Source organism: Brienomyrus brachyistius, chromosome 3 (assembly GCF_023856365.1).
Source record: "Brienomyrus brachyistius isolate T26 chromosome 3, BBRACH_0.4, whole genome shotgun sequence".
In the NCBI taxonomy this organism is placed as follows: domain Eukaryota; kingdom Metazoa; phylum Chordata; class Actinopteri; order Osteoglossiformes; family Mormyridae; genus Brienomyrus; species Brienomyrus brachyistius.
This window is the reverse complement of record NC_064535.1, coordinates 12,571,102-12,587,567: the sequence shown is the minus strand read 5'-3', so window position 1 is coordinate 12,587,567 and position 16,466 is coordinate 12,571,102. Positions and strand designations below refer to the sequence as shown.

Sequence of the window (16,466 nt, the reverse complement as noted above, 5' to 3'; positions counted from 1 at the left end):
ATACTGGTGAGGGTGTAGATTATGAATTTGATTTTTACTTTTTGGAGTCTATGGGGGATACAAACACAGGAAAGAACAGCCATTCAGGTTCTTTTAAAATGTTTTATTCTGGAAAAAAATAAATAAAATTACAGCACAAAGTATAGAATGAATTTTTAAGTAAAATGGAAAAAAAATCAACCACACCAGTGTTTCTTAATTCAAACCCGCTGAATTAAGATCAATACAATTTAAAGACTTTTCTTAGCATTATTAAATGGGAAGATATTCAAGTAGAAATCCAGTGTAAACTCCTTTAGTAGGGATCTGCCATGTGTCCAATCAGGAGACACTGGAGGAGGCGCCCAGCTCCTGTGCCTCTGCCTGAAGGTGGGTCAGTGTCATCTGAGAGGTAAAAGTGAGCTGGGCTTGTGTTGGATGCATTGCATCCGGTTTGGGCAGTTCCTGAAGAAAAGTGATCCTGTGTGAAATCAAGCCTGACCGCAGCGAACACGTACCACAAGTCGCGCAGATTAACTGTTAGAAAATATGTGCAGACCCTTCTCAGCCCCTATTTACAGTCCAGCGCTCCGTAAAACACACATGACAGTCAGTAATAGCCAAGTCTTCGTCGGCTTCAAAGTCAATCCTTCCTGGCGAGCTTGAGTTCAGACCATCAGAGCTGATCTCTTCGTCTTCATCTAGGTTTAGGTGGAGGTTTTGGTCCTGCCATCTTTCCTACTGCAACCTGCAGCACGGCACACATGTGTCCTGTCAGCATGGCGACCCACTAGAGCGTGGGAGGGGCACTGTTGTATGGGGTACAACTTGTAGCCTTACCTAGGCCCTGACTATTTGAAGCACTGGCATAGTCGCAAAATCATTTAAAAGGTCAGATCCACTAAACTCTTGGTGCTGAGCCACATGAAACATATAATAACTACTAGCAAAGGGTCTGGTGGGATCGTACCTGCTTATGCTTCCATGGTGGCTGCGCTGATGTTGGCTTGGTAGGGGGCACTGGCGGAGAAGGGCCAGATCGAGGAGTCTGTTAAGAGTCCGGACAGATGCATCATAGCTATTTAGCAGCCTTGACAGTGACAACATATTACATCTCCCAGAAATGAGGAATGATTCTCATGACTCACTGGTCTCACATTCAAGGCTGGTAATGGCTTTGTTGGAGGTAACGGTCTTGCCTGTAACACAAAATGAAAGCATGTTTGCATTTAAAATGAGGCAAATCCAAAATAGTGAGGCACAACAGTAAGTATGCGCTGTTTGCTTTGCTCCAAGTGGCCAAATATGAAGCTTAATGATTCTAGGAGGAATTTAACACTCACTTGTGGAACTGGTGGAGGTGGGATAGCAGGTTTAACCACCTGTTACATAGGAAATTCAAAACATTAAAGATGAAGACCACCCTAAAGGAGAAATTATGCAGTGAAGAATGTAGTGATGTCTTACCTGAGCTGAGCCAGAAGCAGGCTGCCCTGGGGGCTGTCAAGGAGGCACAAAGGGACTTAAGTCAGCACAGGCTTGTGTGGTTCTGAGGCCCGGCTGAGGTGCAGACCAGGGGTGCCTCACCTGTGGAGCCGGGCGGCTGGGAATGATAGTGATGCACCTGGGGGTGCATGTTCGGGTGTCTGTGGACTCCATAAACATGGGCAGGCTGATCTGGGGGGGGCTGTCCCTAATGCCACCCTCCTGGAAGACCGGGTTAGACAGACCCAAGCCTCCAGGGCATTTGCTGCGGAAAGATGCACAATATGGGTGTAAGAGGAAGGTAAATGGGAACGAGGTCTAGCCGTGGCACCTTTGCGGATAGCAGGCATTATAATTTGTAGACTCGTACTCACGTTTTACAGAGGTATGGTCTCCTGATCTTACGTCTGTGATACAGTACCGCCCCGGTGGCCAGAGCCAGAATCACCACAACAGTGACGGAAACGGCAACAACTAGAGGCAACCAATCTGCAAATAAAACCAAACGCTGTTTACGGGATGTTCCTGGAACATCACCAGTGAATTGGAGGAACCAGCCTGGATTAATACATGAATACATTCTGCATTTTTTTTTGTCTGGGGTGTTCATGGTGCCGCAGCCAACCATGTGCGCACACATGTGTAAATGTGCTCCGAATGGGAAAGGGAGGCGCACCTGAGGGGATGTTGGCCAACCTCGTGTTGCAGTAGGGTGGGGCCCAGCCAGGGTCACAGTGACACTGCCTCTCATGGTTGCAGACCTGATATAGACATGACATGGTTAAAGACACACCACTGATACACGTGGGGGAGAAGCATCAATGGGGGAGCGCCCACTACTCACCCCATGGTTGTTACATTTAGCAGAGCAGTCCCCTGAGCCATAGGCTGCAATATCCTGACAGGCGTTGTCAAGGCAGACCTGTAAGCAGGTGAGAGGTATTAGCTGCGGCTCAGAGCCCGGTGACGAGGCGAACGTGCGGGACGCTAAACTCACTCACCTTCCTGTCACCGCATTTGGTTCCGGTGGGGACCATCCCCAGGTCTTCCCCGTCAGAGGTGTCCACTGCGATTTTGCACTGCACCCTGGGCCCCAAGGTGACGGTGGCCTTCTGGTGCGTGATAGGGAACTCGCTCCCTCCACTGCAGAAGATTTTCCCACACTTCATGTCCCTGGGGAAGACAAAGGAATTAGCACTGTGCCCCAGTGGCCCCCAGGAATTACCCTGCATGTCAGAGAGAGGGGCCCCGTACCTGGGTGCGCAGCCCTGGTATCCATAGCTACTCCTCCTACAGTAAGCATCCTTGGTACCTTGTATGTTCTGCTTGAAGCACACGTCCAAGGCCACCTGTGTACCTTGATGAGAAAGGAACAGAAGATATGATTTCACAACATCACAGATGGCTCCATCTTCTTCTGGATCCATGGCATCACCATAGGTATGGGTTGTCTATAATTTTTTCTCCAAAGGCCATGTTCATGTTAATTATTCAGTTGTGAGATCTGAATTAAATTGTTTTGTCCATCTATCGCAGGGATGGTGAACCTGATCCACGGAGAGCTGGTGTGAGTGCGGGCTTGTGGGATGACCTTTCAATCAGCCAATATTGAAGCAGTGGTTCTCAACTCCAGTGCTGGGAACTCACTGTTATTTACTGATCGAGAGGTCATCCCAAAAACCCACGCCGGCTCTCCATGGTTCCGGTTTGCCACCCCGGATCTTTTGTATATCCATACCCTAGGCAGTCAGGAATGTCTTGATTCATATTGGTTTTCGTAGGCTGCACAGAAGAAGTACGGTAAAGACAGTTTGAATTGGTAAACAGATCTAAGGCTGGCCATGTTCTTCACTGCTCATTTAACCATGTGGCAGTGCTATATTCTGGCTGCAATAGCTGTGCCAACAAGGCTACCTTTCCCCCAGAGGTGTGTGCAGTGACTCTGCAGGGTGGGGCATCGCCCATTGTAGCAGTAGCCTCTCTCAGAGTTGCAGGGCACCCCGTTCATCTTGAAGGTGTCCTTGGGGCAGTGCGGGCTCTGGCCCGTACAGTACTCAGCAAGGTCGCAATCGGTGGCGCTGGCTCGGCAAAGAGACCCCGCTGGCTTTATCTGGACAAAACAAAAAAGACGAAACGATCAGTGCATTGGCTGGCTGCTGCGAACCCACAATCATTCTCAGCTCCCCATGGTTCAGAGTCTGCTGCTAGCTACCTGGCACTGCTGGCAGCACTCTCCCTGCGCACACTGAGCCCCTTCCGCCAGCTGGCATGTGCTGGCATTGCAGCAGGGGTCGCTGCATTCCTGCAACGAGTAAAGCGTCAGGATGAGCTGGGCCAGAATCGACAAGATCAACACAGAAATTTTCACATGCTACTGTCCCAAATTTCCGACTATCCACGGGGTCTGACCTCCACTGTGCCACAGTCGCACTGCTCCCCTGACTCTACAAAGGCATTGCCGCACACTGGACCCCCAAAAAGCCGGTCTGTGTCTGGGACATCCAGCAGACAGGTGGGATTTTGGTTCTCCACAAATTCCCTCAGTTCGGTTAGACTGCAGCCGCTGAAGGCTTCTGGGTAAACCAGCCTGGGCATGAAAAGATAGATGATCTATTAGATGCCTGTCATCTTCACTAGGTCAGTTTAGGGTGTGAATACCCATCGTGATCCTTATTGTCCATGACATCAGTAACTGATTCTTAACGTCTTCATGGAGTTTCTACAAAATAAGATACTCACCCAACAGTATCTGACATGACGCAGTTGTGGGAGAGCGATGCCGTCCCGCAGGTACACTGCGAGGCATCGTGGGACATGCCCAGGTTGTGGCCCATTTCGTGAGCAATGGTAGAGGCCACACCGACAGGGTTAATGTTGTGGTCCTGAAAGAAACAGAAGTGTAAGGAAATATCTGAAAGTATGCATTGTCATGATCTAAAAGCACCACAGATGGTAATTTATGTGTTGTGTGCTGTAGAGGGTATTGCCCTACACTTGCTTCAAATAAGCAGATGAAAACAATGACATCTATGACAAGTCCCGCCCCCCTTTCATTAAAAGGAATGGCAGCGATGGCACAACCTTGGAGGTCAAATGGCAAAGCTGCACAACAGAGCCGAAGGCACATACCTCGTTCACGGCGCCGGAGTCCACCGTGCACATTGTAGCTTTTGCTGCCAAGCCAACAGTGGGACCAGCGAACTCAACACCACTGATGAAATATCAAACACAAAGGGAAACAACCATTGTTGATTAGGAAACCAATGGCATACCATGAATGATGCGTAACTCTGGCAGCGACGCAGACGTACGTGATAAACTGTGCATTGTCGTGCTTCTTCTTTTTGATAAGATTTTCCTTCCTCCAGCTCAGGAAGTTTTTCAAGGTTTCGTGAGGATCGTTCTTGATGTCGATGTTGTCTTTGTATGACCAGACCTCGAGGCCAACCAACATGATGCGGAAATTCAAGGGTCGATACAACTGCGGGGTTGAAACAAGAGTCAAAATCTCATAAAGGAGCTGAATGCACATGGGTGTAAAACCGGAAAAAACGAGGTTTGTAACCTTGTCAACATGGTTGGCGACTTCGAGCATTCTGGCTTCAATCTTCTGCATGCTCTTCCCAAATTTCTGAAACTGGAAAATAAAGTAAACAATTGTTTATTAATTTCTCATTACTCAAGTAATAAATAAAAATAATAAAGTGTATAATAAATCCATTTCAATATTTCAATAATAACTCTAAAGTTATATACAGACACCATTAAGATACAGAAATATGATGAAAGCATGAAACAGAGCAGAAATACACCTGAAAGCACAAAAATAAATACATATCATCCAACACATAGTGTGCCTAGTGCCTCCACACAAGCAGGCTAATTGGGGTCTGACCTCTGCATTGTCCACCACCAGAAACAGCTCCACAAACCTCTGTGGTCTCATAAGCGGCTGGCTTTTCTAAAAACATAGAATTTAATTAGTACTGTCATGAAGACTGGAGGCTGTGCCGAGTTTTCTCACAAACACATTTCCTGCATCTGCAAAGTGTCTTCTCTCCCTATGCAGAGCGGAATATCTGAGGAGTGTTACAGGCATGAACAATTCAGCATCTCTTGTACAGTGGGGCATCCATGTCTATCACTTTCCATGACCAAACACAACATAACCATCAACAGCCTAGCTCAGCATGTTGCATGTAGTACATTTTGTCTTACCAACAGAATGCAGCAAGATCTCAAATGGTTCTCATAGCAGGTAGCATGACATGAAATGGTTGTGGTGGCCTACTAATGAACACTGAAGATGCAAGCAACCTGCAGCATACCAGGCCGCTGGGCAGCATGTGGGCCGCCACGCCGGGGATGAGGTCATACACGGTGGTATTGGCGTGTCCACAGGCAGCCCTCTTGTTCCTCCTCAGGTGCTCCTGCCGGTACAGGGCGTGCTCCCCATCTGCTGAGCTCCCCAGAGGTTCGATGAGGTAGACCGCTTGCCCCGCCCTCAGAAACCCCCTACAGGGTGGAGACAGGAAACACTAAGGCGTGTGTGTCTGTATCTGTAAATTTTATGTACAGATACATAAATGAACTCTCCCTTTATAAAGACCCAGCTGACACTGGTCCAGATTGTGTAATTTTTCCACCTAGTTCTCTATTCCATGCCTATAAATAAGCACAGACAAGTGATCTTGACAGCACTGCTGAGGTGGATATGACCATCATCAATGTGTGCAGCCAATCAGAGGAGGCTTCGCTGTTGGGGATGTACTGCCAGGTGCAGGTCCCGTGACCCCTATCCCTGAACCTTAACTTTGTGTGGTTTTCCCTGACTGAGGTTATCCGAGGGCAGCCTTCAGACTGGTAGAGCAAGAGATTAAAAATAACATTTTGGCAGAGACCAGATTAAGCTGTTAAGCTGTTCATGTCATAAAGATCAGACGGACCAGGGCTAGAAATCCTACAAATGTGAAAATCCACCCTTTCACCTGGCTGTCTCACAGAGGCCCAGACTGCCCAGTCGCTTTCAAAACGACTGAACCTAAAGCTGGGTGCTGCAGAATCTGACCCAGCCCAAATCACTAAGGAGAACTTAGCTACCAAGGAATTTTGTTTGGATACAAAGAATGACATCATGGCAGTCGGTCAAACACAGCATCATACCTACCGCATTCCAGAGCAAAGCCCAACACTGATGGAAGAATCCTCAATATCCTGGAAATGTCCCAGGTAATAGCAGTGATCCTACACCAAAGCAAAGAGTGAAAATTTGAAGGAACTGCTGTAAGGTAAATGCAGAGGTGGATATTTCAGGTCCAGAGAGTACAAATCCAGACCAAGATTTTGTTTTAACCAACCAGTTGAGAGCTCTGTGACTGTGACTCTTTATACTCAAATGGTTGGTTGAAAAAAAATCTTGGTCTGGATTTGTACTCTCTGGACCTGAACTCTTCACCTCTAGGTAAATGTTTTTCAGAGAAATGCCACACCTTGTTGCTCTTGACTAACGGTTCTGGGTATCTCCTCCTTGTGGACTGAGTACTATCTATCCAAACAATCTCCTCCTTCTGTGCTGTCTCCATCTCTACCCACAGGTATTTCCCTCATCCTACCTGCTTGCTTGCAGCTGTCTTTCACTGAGTAGTCCGACCTATTTTTTTGGGGACACTTAAGCTGACATTGTGGCGCAGTGAGTTACAGGGCTAACCAGAAGGTTGAAGGTGCGAGCCCCTCAAAGATGCTGCAATGGAGCTGCTACCAAATTAAATCTGTGTTTATGTTACCAATAAACACAAATGTATTTAAGGAAAGTGTATTGGTTTTCTGTATTAGGACTCACAACCAAAAGGTCGCCATTTCATCCTATAGTCATGATCTCTGTTGGGCCCTTGAGCAAGGTCCTTAACTGCATAAATTGCTTCAGAAACACCAGACAAATGGCAAACCCTGTGCTCTGTAGGTGAAAACGAATTCCTAGGCATCCGTACTAATACTTGTACACATAAAGTATCATAATCATTTTATTGTATTTTCCATTAGTTAATAAAAGGTGTGTATCAGAAATGTTTCTTACCTTATTTCTTGGAGATGCTGTTACTTCCAAGCCGTTTTCTAAATAGTGTGTAACGGTGTAATCCTTGCTCAAAAGATTTCTAGAACAACAATTGACATTTTAATGTAGCTAAATATTTTCCAATGGATTACAATATTAAGTGATGCAAAATCCAGAATAACCTCGTTGATTATTTAAATTACACTTACTTGTTCTTCTCAAGATGAACCGTGTAATTCTTCCCTTCAATAGTTAGTACAAACCGCTGCTCCTCTGGGTATGTCTGCAGGACACCAACGACCACCATCGATCATATACACACATTAGGTGTTGTTATTATTTGCTTTTATTTTTCTAAAGCAGATGGAATTTTTCAGTTAAGGGACGCGAACATTCATATTGAAAAAGGCTGATTTTTCACGGATTGTGGTTTAGCGTTTGTGAGACACAAGCGAGACCGAAAGGGCCGCGGTAATAACTGGCGCGCCCATCCCATCTTCAAAACCAGTAGTTGCGGGATCTTCAAAATCACTAAAGAACTGGCAAAACGTCACAGACTTCGTAACTAAGAAAAACAGCCACATGCGTTTAATTTATTATGCTCTTTAATGGAAATAAGCCTACAGTATGAAGTAAAAACCAACTTATAATACCAGTTTAAACAACCTCAGTGCAACTAATATACTGGACTGAAAAAAAAGTTAATGAGGTTTGGAACATGCCTGTTTGGTACTCCGTTTAGTTCGAAGTCCCAGTTTTAGTGGTTTGACAATATCGTACTCCTTCACGTGTGGTAGGTCGCGTGAATTTTCGGCAAGCGGTGCTAAAAGCAATATGAGATTTGGTCAGTTCGAGAATCTCAAAGCGACAGCAATCCTTAATACAGTATTACACTTTTAAATATAGCCGCAAAATACACCATACAAAGGCTATTATAAAATAACATAAGAAATATTGAGAAAATATGTATTTCAAATGGAACATGCATTTGGAATTGATTTAGTTTATTAGTTATTTAACTCTTTTATTATCTGATAATTTCACTATACAAACACTGTGCTGACAATATTGATTTCCAAAAAGACGTTATCTAAAACTTACCGCATGACGAAACGATGAAGAGGAGTAACGGGAGAAACGTATCGCATCGCATGGCTGTGGATACACTACTTTCACATGGGTTAGGGGTTGCTACTGATCAGGCGCTGGACCTTTATCCAGTCACACACCCCCCCCCCTTTGCAGAACTCCACCTCCATTATATCCGGAAGATAAGCCTGTCGCCGATGACTGTCTTGATGAGTCTCACATAGTGTAATACAGCCTCACCTCATGTTAGAGGACGGTCTGTGAATCACAGGCAAACTGCGAACACCTACAGTTCTGTGAAAATCTGCGACTGAGGCTGTATTAACGCTTGACTGGTCAAAAGAGCTGCTAGTAGAAAGTAAATATAATTTGTGTTTTAAATGTCAGTCTCAAAGAAATAAAGGCAGGGGGAGTAGGTGATATTGTTATAATACAAACGTATAGTTAAAAGAAAGCATTTTTAAAAATCCTTTAAAGTAATAATATCAGTAATTAAAAACTAAATAGATATTTTCTAATTACTTGTTTAATGGTGTTTCCTGTAGGCCTAGAGGAATTGAGCAGTCAGAAAACATTGTAGATTATGAGTTGTACCTTAATTTTGCCGGCCCACCGGGAAAATGCTAGTCCAGCCATACCATATACTTCTAATGTGTTGGTATATGTGTTGCTATGGTGCAGTTTTGTCACTTTCCCCTTCTGATTTAATCCATCGGAAGATTTGAGTAGTATCTCATCCTGTTAGACTGGGAGTACCTCCCTAATAGAAAAACACGGTCGTATTTGAAGTAAGAACAATGGGGCATACATGTCAAGTCAGAAAGGCTTCTCTTTTGTCAGCTCAATCTCGGTTTTCCTGCGGGAATTGCCCATGACACAAGGGGATATGCATCATGGGTCTTGTCATCTTCACCACAATCCTGATGCCATCCTGGTTCGGGGAAATACAGCTATGCTCAGGATAAATATATTAAGTGAGTCAATGTAAGCTTATAAAACAGCGCTAGCTAAGCTAAATAGGGTCAGATTCCTTGCTGTTTGTTGTAGACCTATATTTTTCTTCTATGGTGGTAAGATTTATCTAAAAGCACTTTTCCTGTACCGTGTGTCCACATTAATCTTTTATTATTCATTTTAGGTATTTAGCCCTGCGCTATTTTCTCCAGTCTACGCTCCTCTTAGCTTTCATCAATGCCAAATGCGTTCGCTTTAATTATGGAGGGCATACATCATTTGTGTGACCATGGTGACCATGTGGAGGGAAATAAAGGAGAACGTCAGGGAGATACACCGGCTCTTGTTCATGATCCTGGGGGGAACAGCGTCCACTGGTTTACATTACCTGTGCTATGGGACGTCAAATTAAAAAGGCATCAAACTGACTGGGCAGTCTATTTGCCTTATGATCAATTTAACTTCTGGAGTGTAACAGGTGTTGGCTTTTAATAAATTCCATCAGCGTATGTAAAAGTATGGACACTTATGCTGTAATGTCCTAATGAATAAGATAGGCCTATACGAAATTGAAACTATAATGATGTGAGGAAATATATAAAACAATTAAGAGAACAATAGAAAACTGAAAAAACAGTTCACTACTGGCTTGCTGAATGAGGTTATTTGGTGCCACCATGCGACAATTTTAGTAAAAACAAATGTCTTTAAAAAAAAAACGTTAACTTTTGTCAAAATCTAAAGGTATATGAGCGATACATTTAGAGAAATCGACTTAAACCCTTTATTTCTGGGTACCTCAAATAAAGATTTTTTTCAGAATTATTTTTTCAGAATATCTTTGCCTTCAAAAGTAGAATTAAACACGTATGGGTAGACTTTAGGACCTGGAAGAAAAGCATCGACTTGAGTCCGGCAGAGGCGGGACGCGGATATCAACGTCAGCAGCTCGCGCAGCTACTGTGACGTCATCATTTAGGGAGTTCGGTGGTCTGCTGCTCCGGCCGCTGATGCTGCCGACGGCTCTTGTCGTGCAATTATGTTCCGACCGGATTTAGTACGCTTCCTGACGGCCGCCGGCGCGGAGGAAATTCGTGTCGGCAGCATCCCGGTCCTGCCAGTTCACCCAAAACCGAGTGAGCTCAGCGGAGGGATCGAGGAAAGCCCGTCCGCTTTTACATTCACGCCGCGCCGAATGATGCTGGACAAGGACCATGATCTATTTGAAGTGGGTTTCTGAGACAAACGTAGGAATTACGGAGGCGATTTCTTGAGCTTTTGACAGCTGTAAATTGGGCCGGAGTTAAGTAACTATACCCCAGGAGTAAACCAAGTTCCTGCTGTAATTAACGTTGGTTTTCGGTATTTAGCATGTCTCTGGTAACCCACACATGGAGTTAAAGGTAACGAGGCTGTCGTCCCTCCGCAGGACGGTGACATACACAGGCACCTGTATCTGCGGGACAGCGCCGCTGGAATGTCGGAGCTCCCTCAAGCTCCAACGTGAGTAGGAGCCGAAATAAGGTGCCTGGAGCAGGCTGCCTCAGGAGCATGCTGCCTGACGCCTCCGTCTCCTGTGTCCCGTCAGCGTGGCAGAGTTCCGGTGTCACATCGCCGGGTGCAGTCAGCTCTTTGACACCCTGGAGTCCTACGAGCATCACTACGACGCCCTGCACAGGCGCGTCTGCGCCGACTGCAAGCGCGCCTTCCCGTCGGACCATCTCCTGGACATCCATATCCAGGAGTGGCACGATTCCTTATTCCAGCTCATGGCCAAGAAGCAGAACATGGTATGCTGGACCTTTGCTGTAGGGTACATGTCTGGAAGGTACAGCTCACTGATGGATGTCCAGCTTTCATAAGGCAAATGACTGGATGGAACAATTGTTGCTTGGGCTGTGTGTATGCAGTTCGTTTTAAATGCACGGTGTCTCTCTATCTTATCCCTCCAGTATCAGTGCTTGGTTGAAGGATGCAATCTAAAATTGAAGACCAGTACGGAGAGGAAGGATCACCTTATTAAGGTTCATCGCTACCCTTCAGACTTCAGGTTCGACAAAACCAAGAAGAACAGGAGGTAATGGCGTGTCCTGCCTTCTGTCACGTGGGGATGGATCCCAGTGCTTTTACAGAAAGTGTCTTAAGAATATGTATCATCAGATGTAGAGCTTTAAGCAGCGCTCAGGGGATTGTGGGGGGGTCGTGTGGGTTTAAGGGGTGGGCAGTGAGTGATGCGAGCTTCCCTCTCTGAATGCCAGGCCTCCAGGTGGGGCACCCCAGCGTGTGGAGGTGAGCATGGAGCTGGGGGACGAGCCGGGGGCTGGGGAGCCCATGGAGGCCGAACCAGCTGTTCAGAAACGGGGGGATCGACCCAGACCAGGCTACTCCTACAAGTCAGTGTACAACTCCTGTGTGTATTTCTGTTAGAAAACTTCTCTGGCCTGTATCACAAAGCTAGACTTGTTGGTTAGGTAGATAACTGTCAGATTTAAGGTAACCTGGGATAAACCTAAGTCCACTTACACTGGGGTACCTTAAATCCTTTGTGCTTGGCTTTAGCAGACTTGCCCTAGCAGGAAAAGTGTTGACATCTTATTGATTACCTGGTGATTAAGGCTGACTTATTCCCTAAAGACCGTTAGTGACAGTGCCTGGTCTGCAGCTGCCCATCTGCGTGATGTAGCTCTAAGCTAAGGCTGACAGCCATGTAGAGTGATAATTATCTGCTACAGGTTACCCTGTGTTCCTGAAGGCAAAGGTTGGCATGTTCTTTATAGGAATTGCTGGCGTTTTAATACCACAAAAAACAAAGTTGTGTTCTGCCTGTGTAAAGTTAACGCTGATGTATGCATGGATAAAAATACAAAATAATAATAACAAAAGTGGCTGTTGTAGGGTTTCTGATGTGAACACTTAAGAATGACTCCTGTTCCAGGGTCCCTGCATCTATCTGCTTTGGCCAAGGATCCGTGCGAGGATTTAGAGGCGGGAGAAGACGCAAGTAGGCAGGACTGTTTTCAGCACTTGAGACATGCCGCGCCCCAGCGATGATGGGGTCCTCTGGACTTTGTTATTCACTCTATGTGTAGCACACCATTAGTGGGGCTTTTTTACAGGTCGGCTTACCATCAAGTTAGCAGAAGCCTTTATCCAGCAGGATAGTTGTGATTCTGCATTGTAAAGTCTGCAGAAAGACTCAATATGGTTTACATGAAATGTGTGCTGTGGAAAATCGCGTGCGTTTATGAGAAAATCACGTAAGTGTGTTGTATGAGATTTAAATTTTATCACGTGAAACCTTAAGTGAACGGCATAACGGATTTTGTGAATTAGCGCAGGGTATATGTATGTAATTCCCTGCTTTTCCAGACGATGTCGCGCACGTACCGTTGACATGATCACGCACCTCGGAGATGCGGAGCGAATTCCGCAGGACTCCTGGGCCATTGTACGTAAATGAAATGAAATGATGGTATATTGATCCCTGTGGAGAAATTTTCTTTTCGCTGAGCCCATCTTGTTTTTCATAATACACTTAATTCTTAATGTAAATCTTTGGCTTTTTGCGAAATCAGGGTTTACTGTTGTACGTACATGTCACCCAAGCGCCTTCCTCCAAAGAGAGCGATTAAAAAAAATATTCATTATAGCAAAGCGTTTAAAACATAATTGGTTTGGTTTTATAGTTTAAGTGGACATTTGTTTTGCTTAAGGCCAATTTTCGGGTAAATAGATGTACTTCTTTCCAGAGTCGGTGGTTCTAGATCTATGGCATTTCTGTATGTTCCAGACTCAGACTCCAACATGTAACCTTTGCCCATGTTCTGTATGTTAGCTTATTTCAGTCTATATTTAGGCTGTAAACTGACATGGAAATTTCTGCATTAGGCTTGTGTTTAAATGGCCGTTCAGCTGCCTGTTTATGAGGTGTTCAGATGCTAGTTATGTACATTGTTTACCTTCAGTGAAACCTAATGACATTTTTGAAGTGAGTAATTTTAAAACCTTTATTGAATATTTTGTACAAAATGTTTCTAATCTTTAAAATATACAGATGTATATTTATAAACGTGTCATAAATATTTCTTTTTGATCAATTTTAAGCAACCGTTGAAAGGTGCTTTGGAAATACACTCATCATGCAGGTAATACAACGTGACCGACTTAATTATGAATGGTGAAACGTTAACTGTCGTAATATGGCTTTTTTATTCTTAGGAGCTCATGGAGAACAATGTATTTCTGGATTGATTTAACTCACCAGGATTTAACTCTGCGATATAAATGCACAAAGTTCCACAATTGGAATGTTTCGGAATTCGGAAAACAAAAAATGTTGACGATGATTGAACGAATCAAGTTTTTTTTATATAGCTTTTCGGACTTGTTATAAAAACGCGCCCCTTTTTATACAGTCTAAATATAGTTACATTTTGTAATACGGTGCCGTGCCAAAAATAGGCATATACACACTATTAAAAACGTCGGTCGCTCAACATCCTTTGTCTTTTTGTGTCGACTAATTTGTAGGATTGCATATTAATAAAATGTTATATGATATGCTGAAGTTCCTACTGTTAATTTGCTTTATGAAACACAGCTACCGGAGTTAATCCTAGCAGTGACCTGTGGAAAAAGTGTTTGTTTCATCCATCTCGGTATTCAAATCAGTAACCCAGTGAAACAAGGGTATGATAAACGGTGGAGTACAGGTGACATTCATACAAACCATGATATTTAAATTGTCAGCGGCTCTTAAATTCAGTAGGAGCGTTTTAATTTTAAACCCACTTTTTGGCAGGAACTTAAATGCTCAATCTCCGAGGCACATGGTAATGTGGAATAACTAGACATTTGGCTCCGAACTGCATTGAATTTTTAATATATAAAATGTATATAAAAATATTTCAGTAAAACGGTCTATGCTCGAATGGTATTCCAAATCACCACGAGCTGGGCATAAAAATTCAAAGGATTAAGATTTTTTTAACAAAGCACTTCATAATTTAGTGATTCAATATACAGTTATTTTAGAAATTAATTTCTGCTAAAATTATTTCTAGAATGTATTTAAAATCTCAGCAAATCGTAAACGTTTTTAGGATAAAACACGTGCCTGCTATCGTATTTTACGGGCGGCATTAATCGCGTTTGGGAGTTAGTGCGTTCCGTAAAGGTGTAGTTTTCTAATGGGGTGAAATCAATCAACACGAATTTCCTACTTATGACAAATAATACATGCCGTACGTTACTGGTCCGGTGAATAGTCCGGGGACCGGCAAGGTGGGCCTTTGAAAAGAGCCAGAAGGTCCGTAGAGTGATGGGGTGCCCAAGGGGAAAGGAAACGCAAACGCAGGTACCAGCGGCTTGCTCGCAAGTTTAAGTTTTTCCAGCTCTGCCTCCTGAAGTCTCTTTGCTTTAGCTCTTCTGTTTTGGAACCAGATCTTGACTTGTGTCTCAGTGAGATTCAGTGAATTTGAAAACTCTGCTCTCTCCGCTATGGAAAGGTACTGCTTCTGCCGGAACTTTCTCTCCAGGGCCAACAGCTGAGACGTCGTGAACGGAGTTCTCGGTTTTCTGTTGTTCTTGTGCTTCCTGAGGGTGCATGGGGGTGGACTCGAGTGTCCTGTTGACCGATAAGAGTAAATCTATCTTAGGGGAATACAGTATGCAGCTGACACCGCAATGTACGTTAAAACTGAAATAAGAGGGTGTCACTTGTACAACAGTGAAGTCTGTTCATGGCAATGCAGTAACTCCAGTGGTTATCTGATGCAGTAAAATCACTTGATAATGTACTATATAAAATGAAGAAAAACCGGTCTCAAACTAATACGCGTAAATAGCTGAGTACAGAAAGTTATACCATTATATAGTACGATAATATTTCTAATTGAATTTAAATCAATAATAGAACAGCCGATTAAATACTAATTGCAACATACATATTAGAATAACATCCACGAAGACGGTTATAAAACTTTGTCACTACCTTCTACTTTCAAACTTACTTGTTAGAAAAACATTTGCATGTTATTTTAAATACAATAATTTAGGGACTTACGTGAAGATGCGGAGTAAGATGTCTGAAGCCAAGACTTTTGCTCGCTATCACTGAGATGTTCGCTCTCTTTTTTCTTGCAGTCCGATAAAGTAGTAACACTCTCCACTGAAATTCTGTCTGAACAAACTCTCTTCTGTGATGTTTGTGGTAGTTGTTGTTCGGTGCCTGACTTAGTTGGTGAACATTGAATCCGACACACAGCTTTGTCCGAAATTAGCGACTCGACACTGAAAGGAAGGCTAGACGCCTTTTCCTTGCAGCTTTTAGAAGTTGCCATATCTTTTACTTCGAAGTTTTCTCGTCCGGGATCTTCCTTTTCGTATACTTTTATCGTTTGGGGAGGAGACCCTTTGACAGTATTCATAGTATGGGAATACGGGGCCATACACCTTTAGAGTATATCGTTGACAGTCCCGAACGGCGGGGCGTTGCGTCTTTTACCAAGAGACTCAGAACTTTGCGTCTGCAGCGTCCAACTTCTAGCCCTAAAAGATCCTGAAGGTTTTTCCCGTCTCACTGCCTTCCAATCGGCTTGTTAATTTGGCCGCATGACGTCGCGAGCCCCACCACTCGATTGGTCGGATCTTTTCGGAAAGGTATCAATAATGGCTTTAAGATAAATTAGTATATTTAAAAACAGTTAATTGCGTTGAAAAGCTGATAATTCAGGATGCTCTATCCCAAGAGAGGACAGTTAAGAAATTACTTTTCCTGCAATTACCAGCTGCGCCAAAGAGGGGTATAGAGTTCCCACACGGGTTATGGAACAGGATAAAGATGAATCAAGACAAGTAAAATTAGCATAATTTAATTCATCTATATTATATAACATCAGAGTTTATA

General features: G+C 44.0%; 3 protein-coding genes across 4 annotated transcripts; 1 reads left to right on the top strand and 2 right to left on the bottom strand.

The window, feature by feature from the left end:
* Positions 1 to 88: 88 nt before the first annotated feature.
* adam8a (ADAM metallopeptidase domain 8a) lies at positions 89 to 8,982 on the bottom strand. Of its 2 annotated transcripts, none has more exons than XM_049008436.1 (25): positions 8,618 to 8,982; positions 8,239 to 8,339; positions 7,726 to 7,799; positions 7,538 to 7,616; positions 6,632 to 6,708; positions 5,793 to 5,979; positions 5,360 to 5,425; positions 5,030 to 5,101; positions 4,776 to 4,945; positions 4,594 to 4,675; positions 4,204 to 4,346; positions 3,874 to 4,051; positions 3,677 to 3,766; positions 3,379 to 3,574; positions 2,719 to 2,821; positions 2,466 to 2,637; positions 2,309 to 2,386; positions 2,141 to 2,225; positions 1,839 to 1,953; positions 1,567 to 1,729; positions 1,447 to 1,479; positions 1,323 to 1,361; positions 1,137 to 1,178; positions 950 to 1,027; positions 89 to 727 (listed from the first exon to the last, which is right to left on the bottom strand). In XM_049008436.1, exons 1-25 carry the CDS (start codon positions 8,667 to 8,669, stop codon positions 677 to 679), a joined length of 2,526 nt encoding a protein of 841 aa, XP_048864393.1. In that variant the 5' UTR covers positions 8,670 to 8,982; the 3' UTR covers positions 89 to 676. The 2 variants fall into 2 exon arrangements, with proteins under 2 accessions (XP_048864393.1, XP_048864392.1); XM_049008435.1 differs by having other exon boundaries at positions 1,128 to 1,178; positions 8,618 to 8,981.
* A 1,546-nt stretch (positions 8,983 to 10,528) lies between these two features.
* znf511 (zinc finger protein 511) lies at positions 10,529 to 14,055 on the top strand. The gene is made up of 6 exons (XM_049008448.1): positions 10,529 to 10,787; positions 10,989 to 11,062; positions 11,148 to 11,349; positions 11,512 to 11,636; positions 11,818 to 11,952; positions 12,495 to 14,055. Exons 1-6 carry the CDS (start codon positions 10,599 to 10,601, stop codon positions 12,562 to 12,564), a joined length of 795 nt encoding a protein of 264 aa, XP_048864405.1. The 5' UTR covers positions 10,529 to 10,598; the 3' UTR covers positions 12,565 to 14,055.
* A 17-nt stretch (positions 14,056 to 14,072) lies between these two features.
* Positions 14,073 to 16,097, bottom strand: msx3 (muscle segment homeobox 3). The gene is made up of 2 exons (XM_049008449.1): positions 15,624 to 16,097; positions 14,073 to 15,185 (listed from the first exon to the last, which is right to left on the bottom strand). Exons 1-2 carry the CDS (start codon positions 16,006 to 16,008, stop codon positions 14,782 to 14,784), a joined length of 789 nt encoding a protein of 262 aa, XP_048864406.1. The 5' UTR covers positions 16,009 to 16,097; the 3' UTR covers positions 14,073 to 14,781.
* Between the last annotated feature and the right edge of the window lie 369 nt (positions 16,098 to 16,466).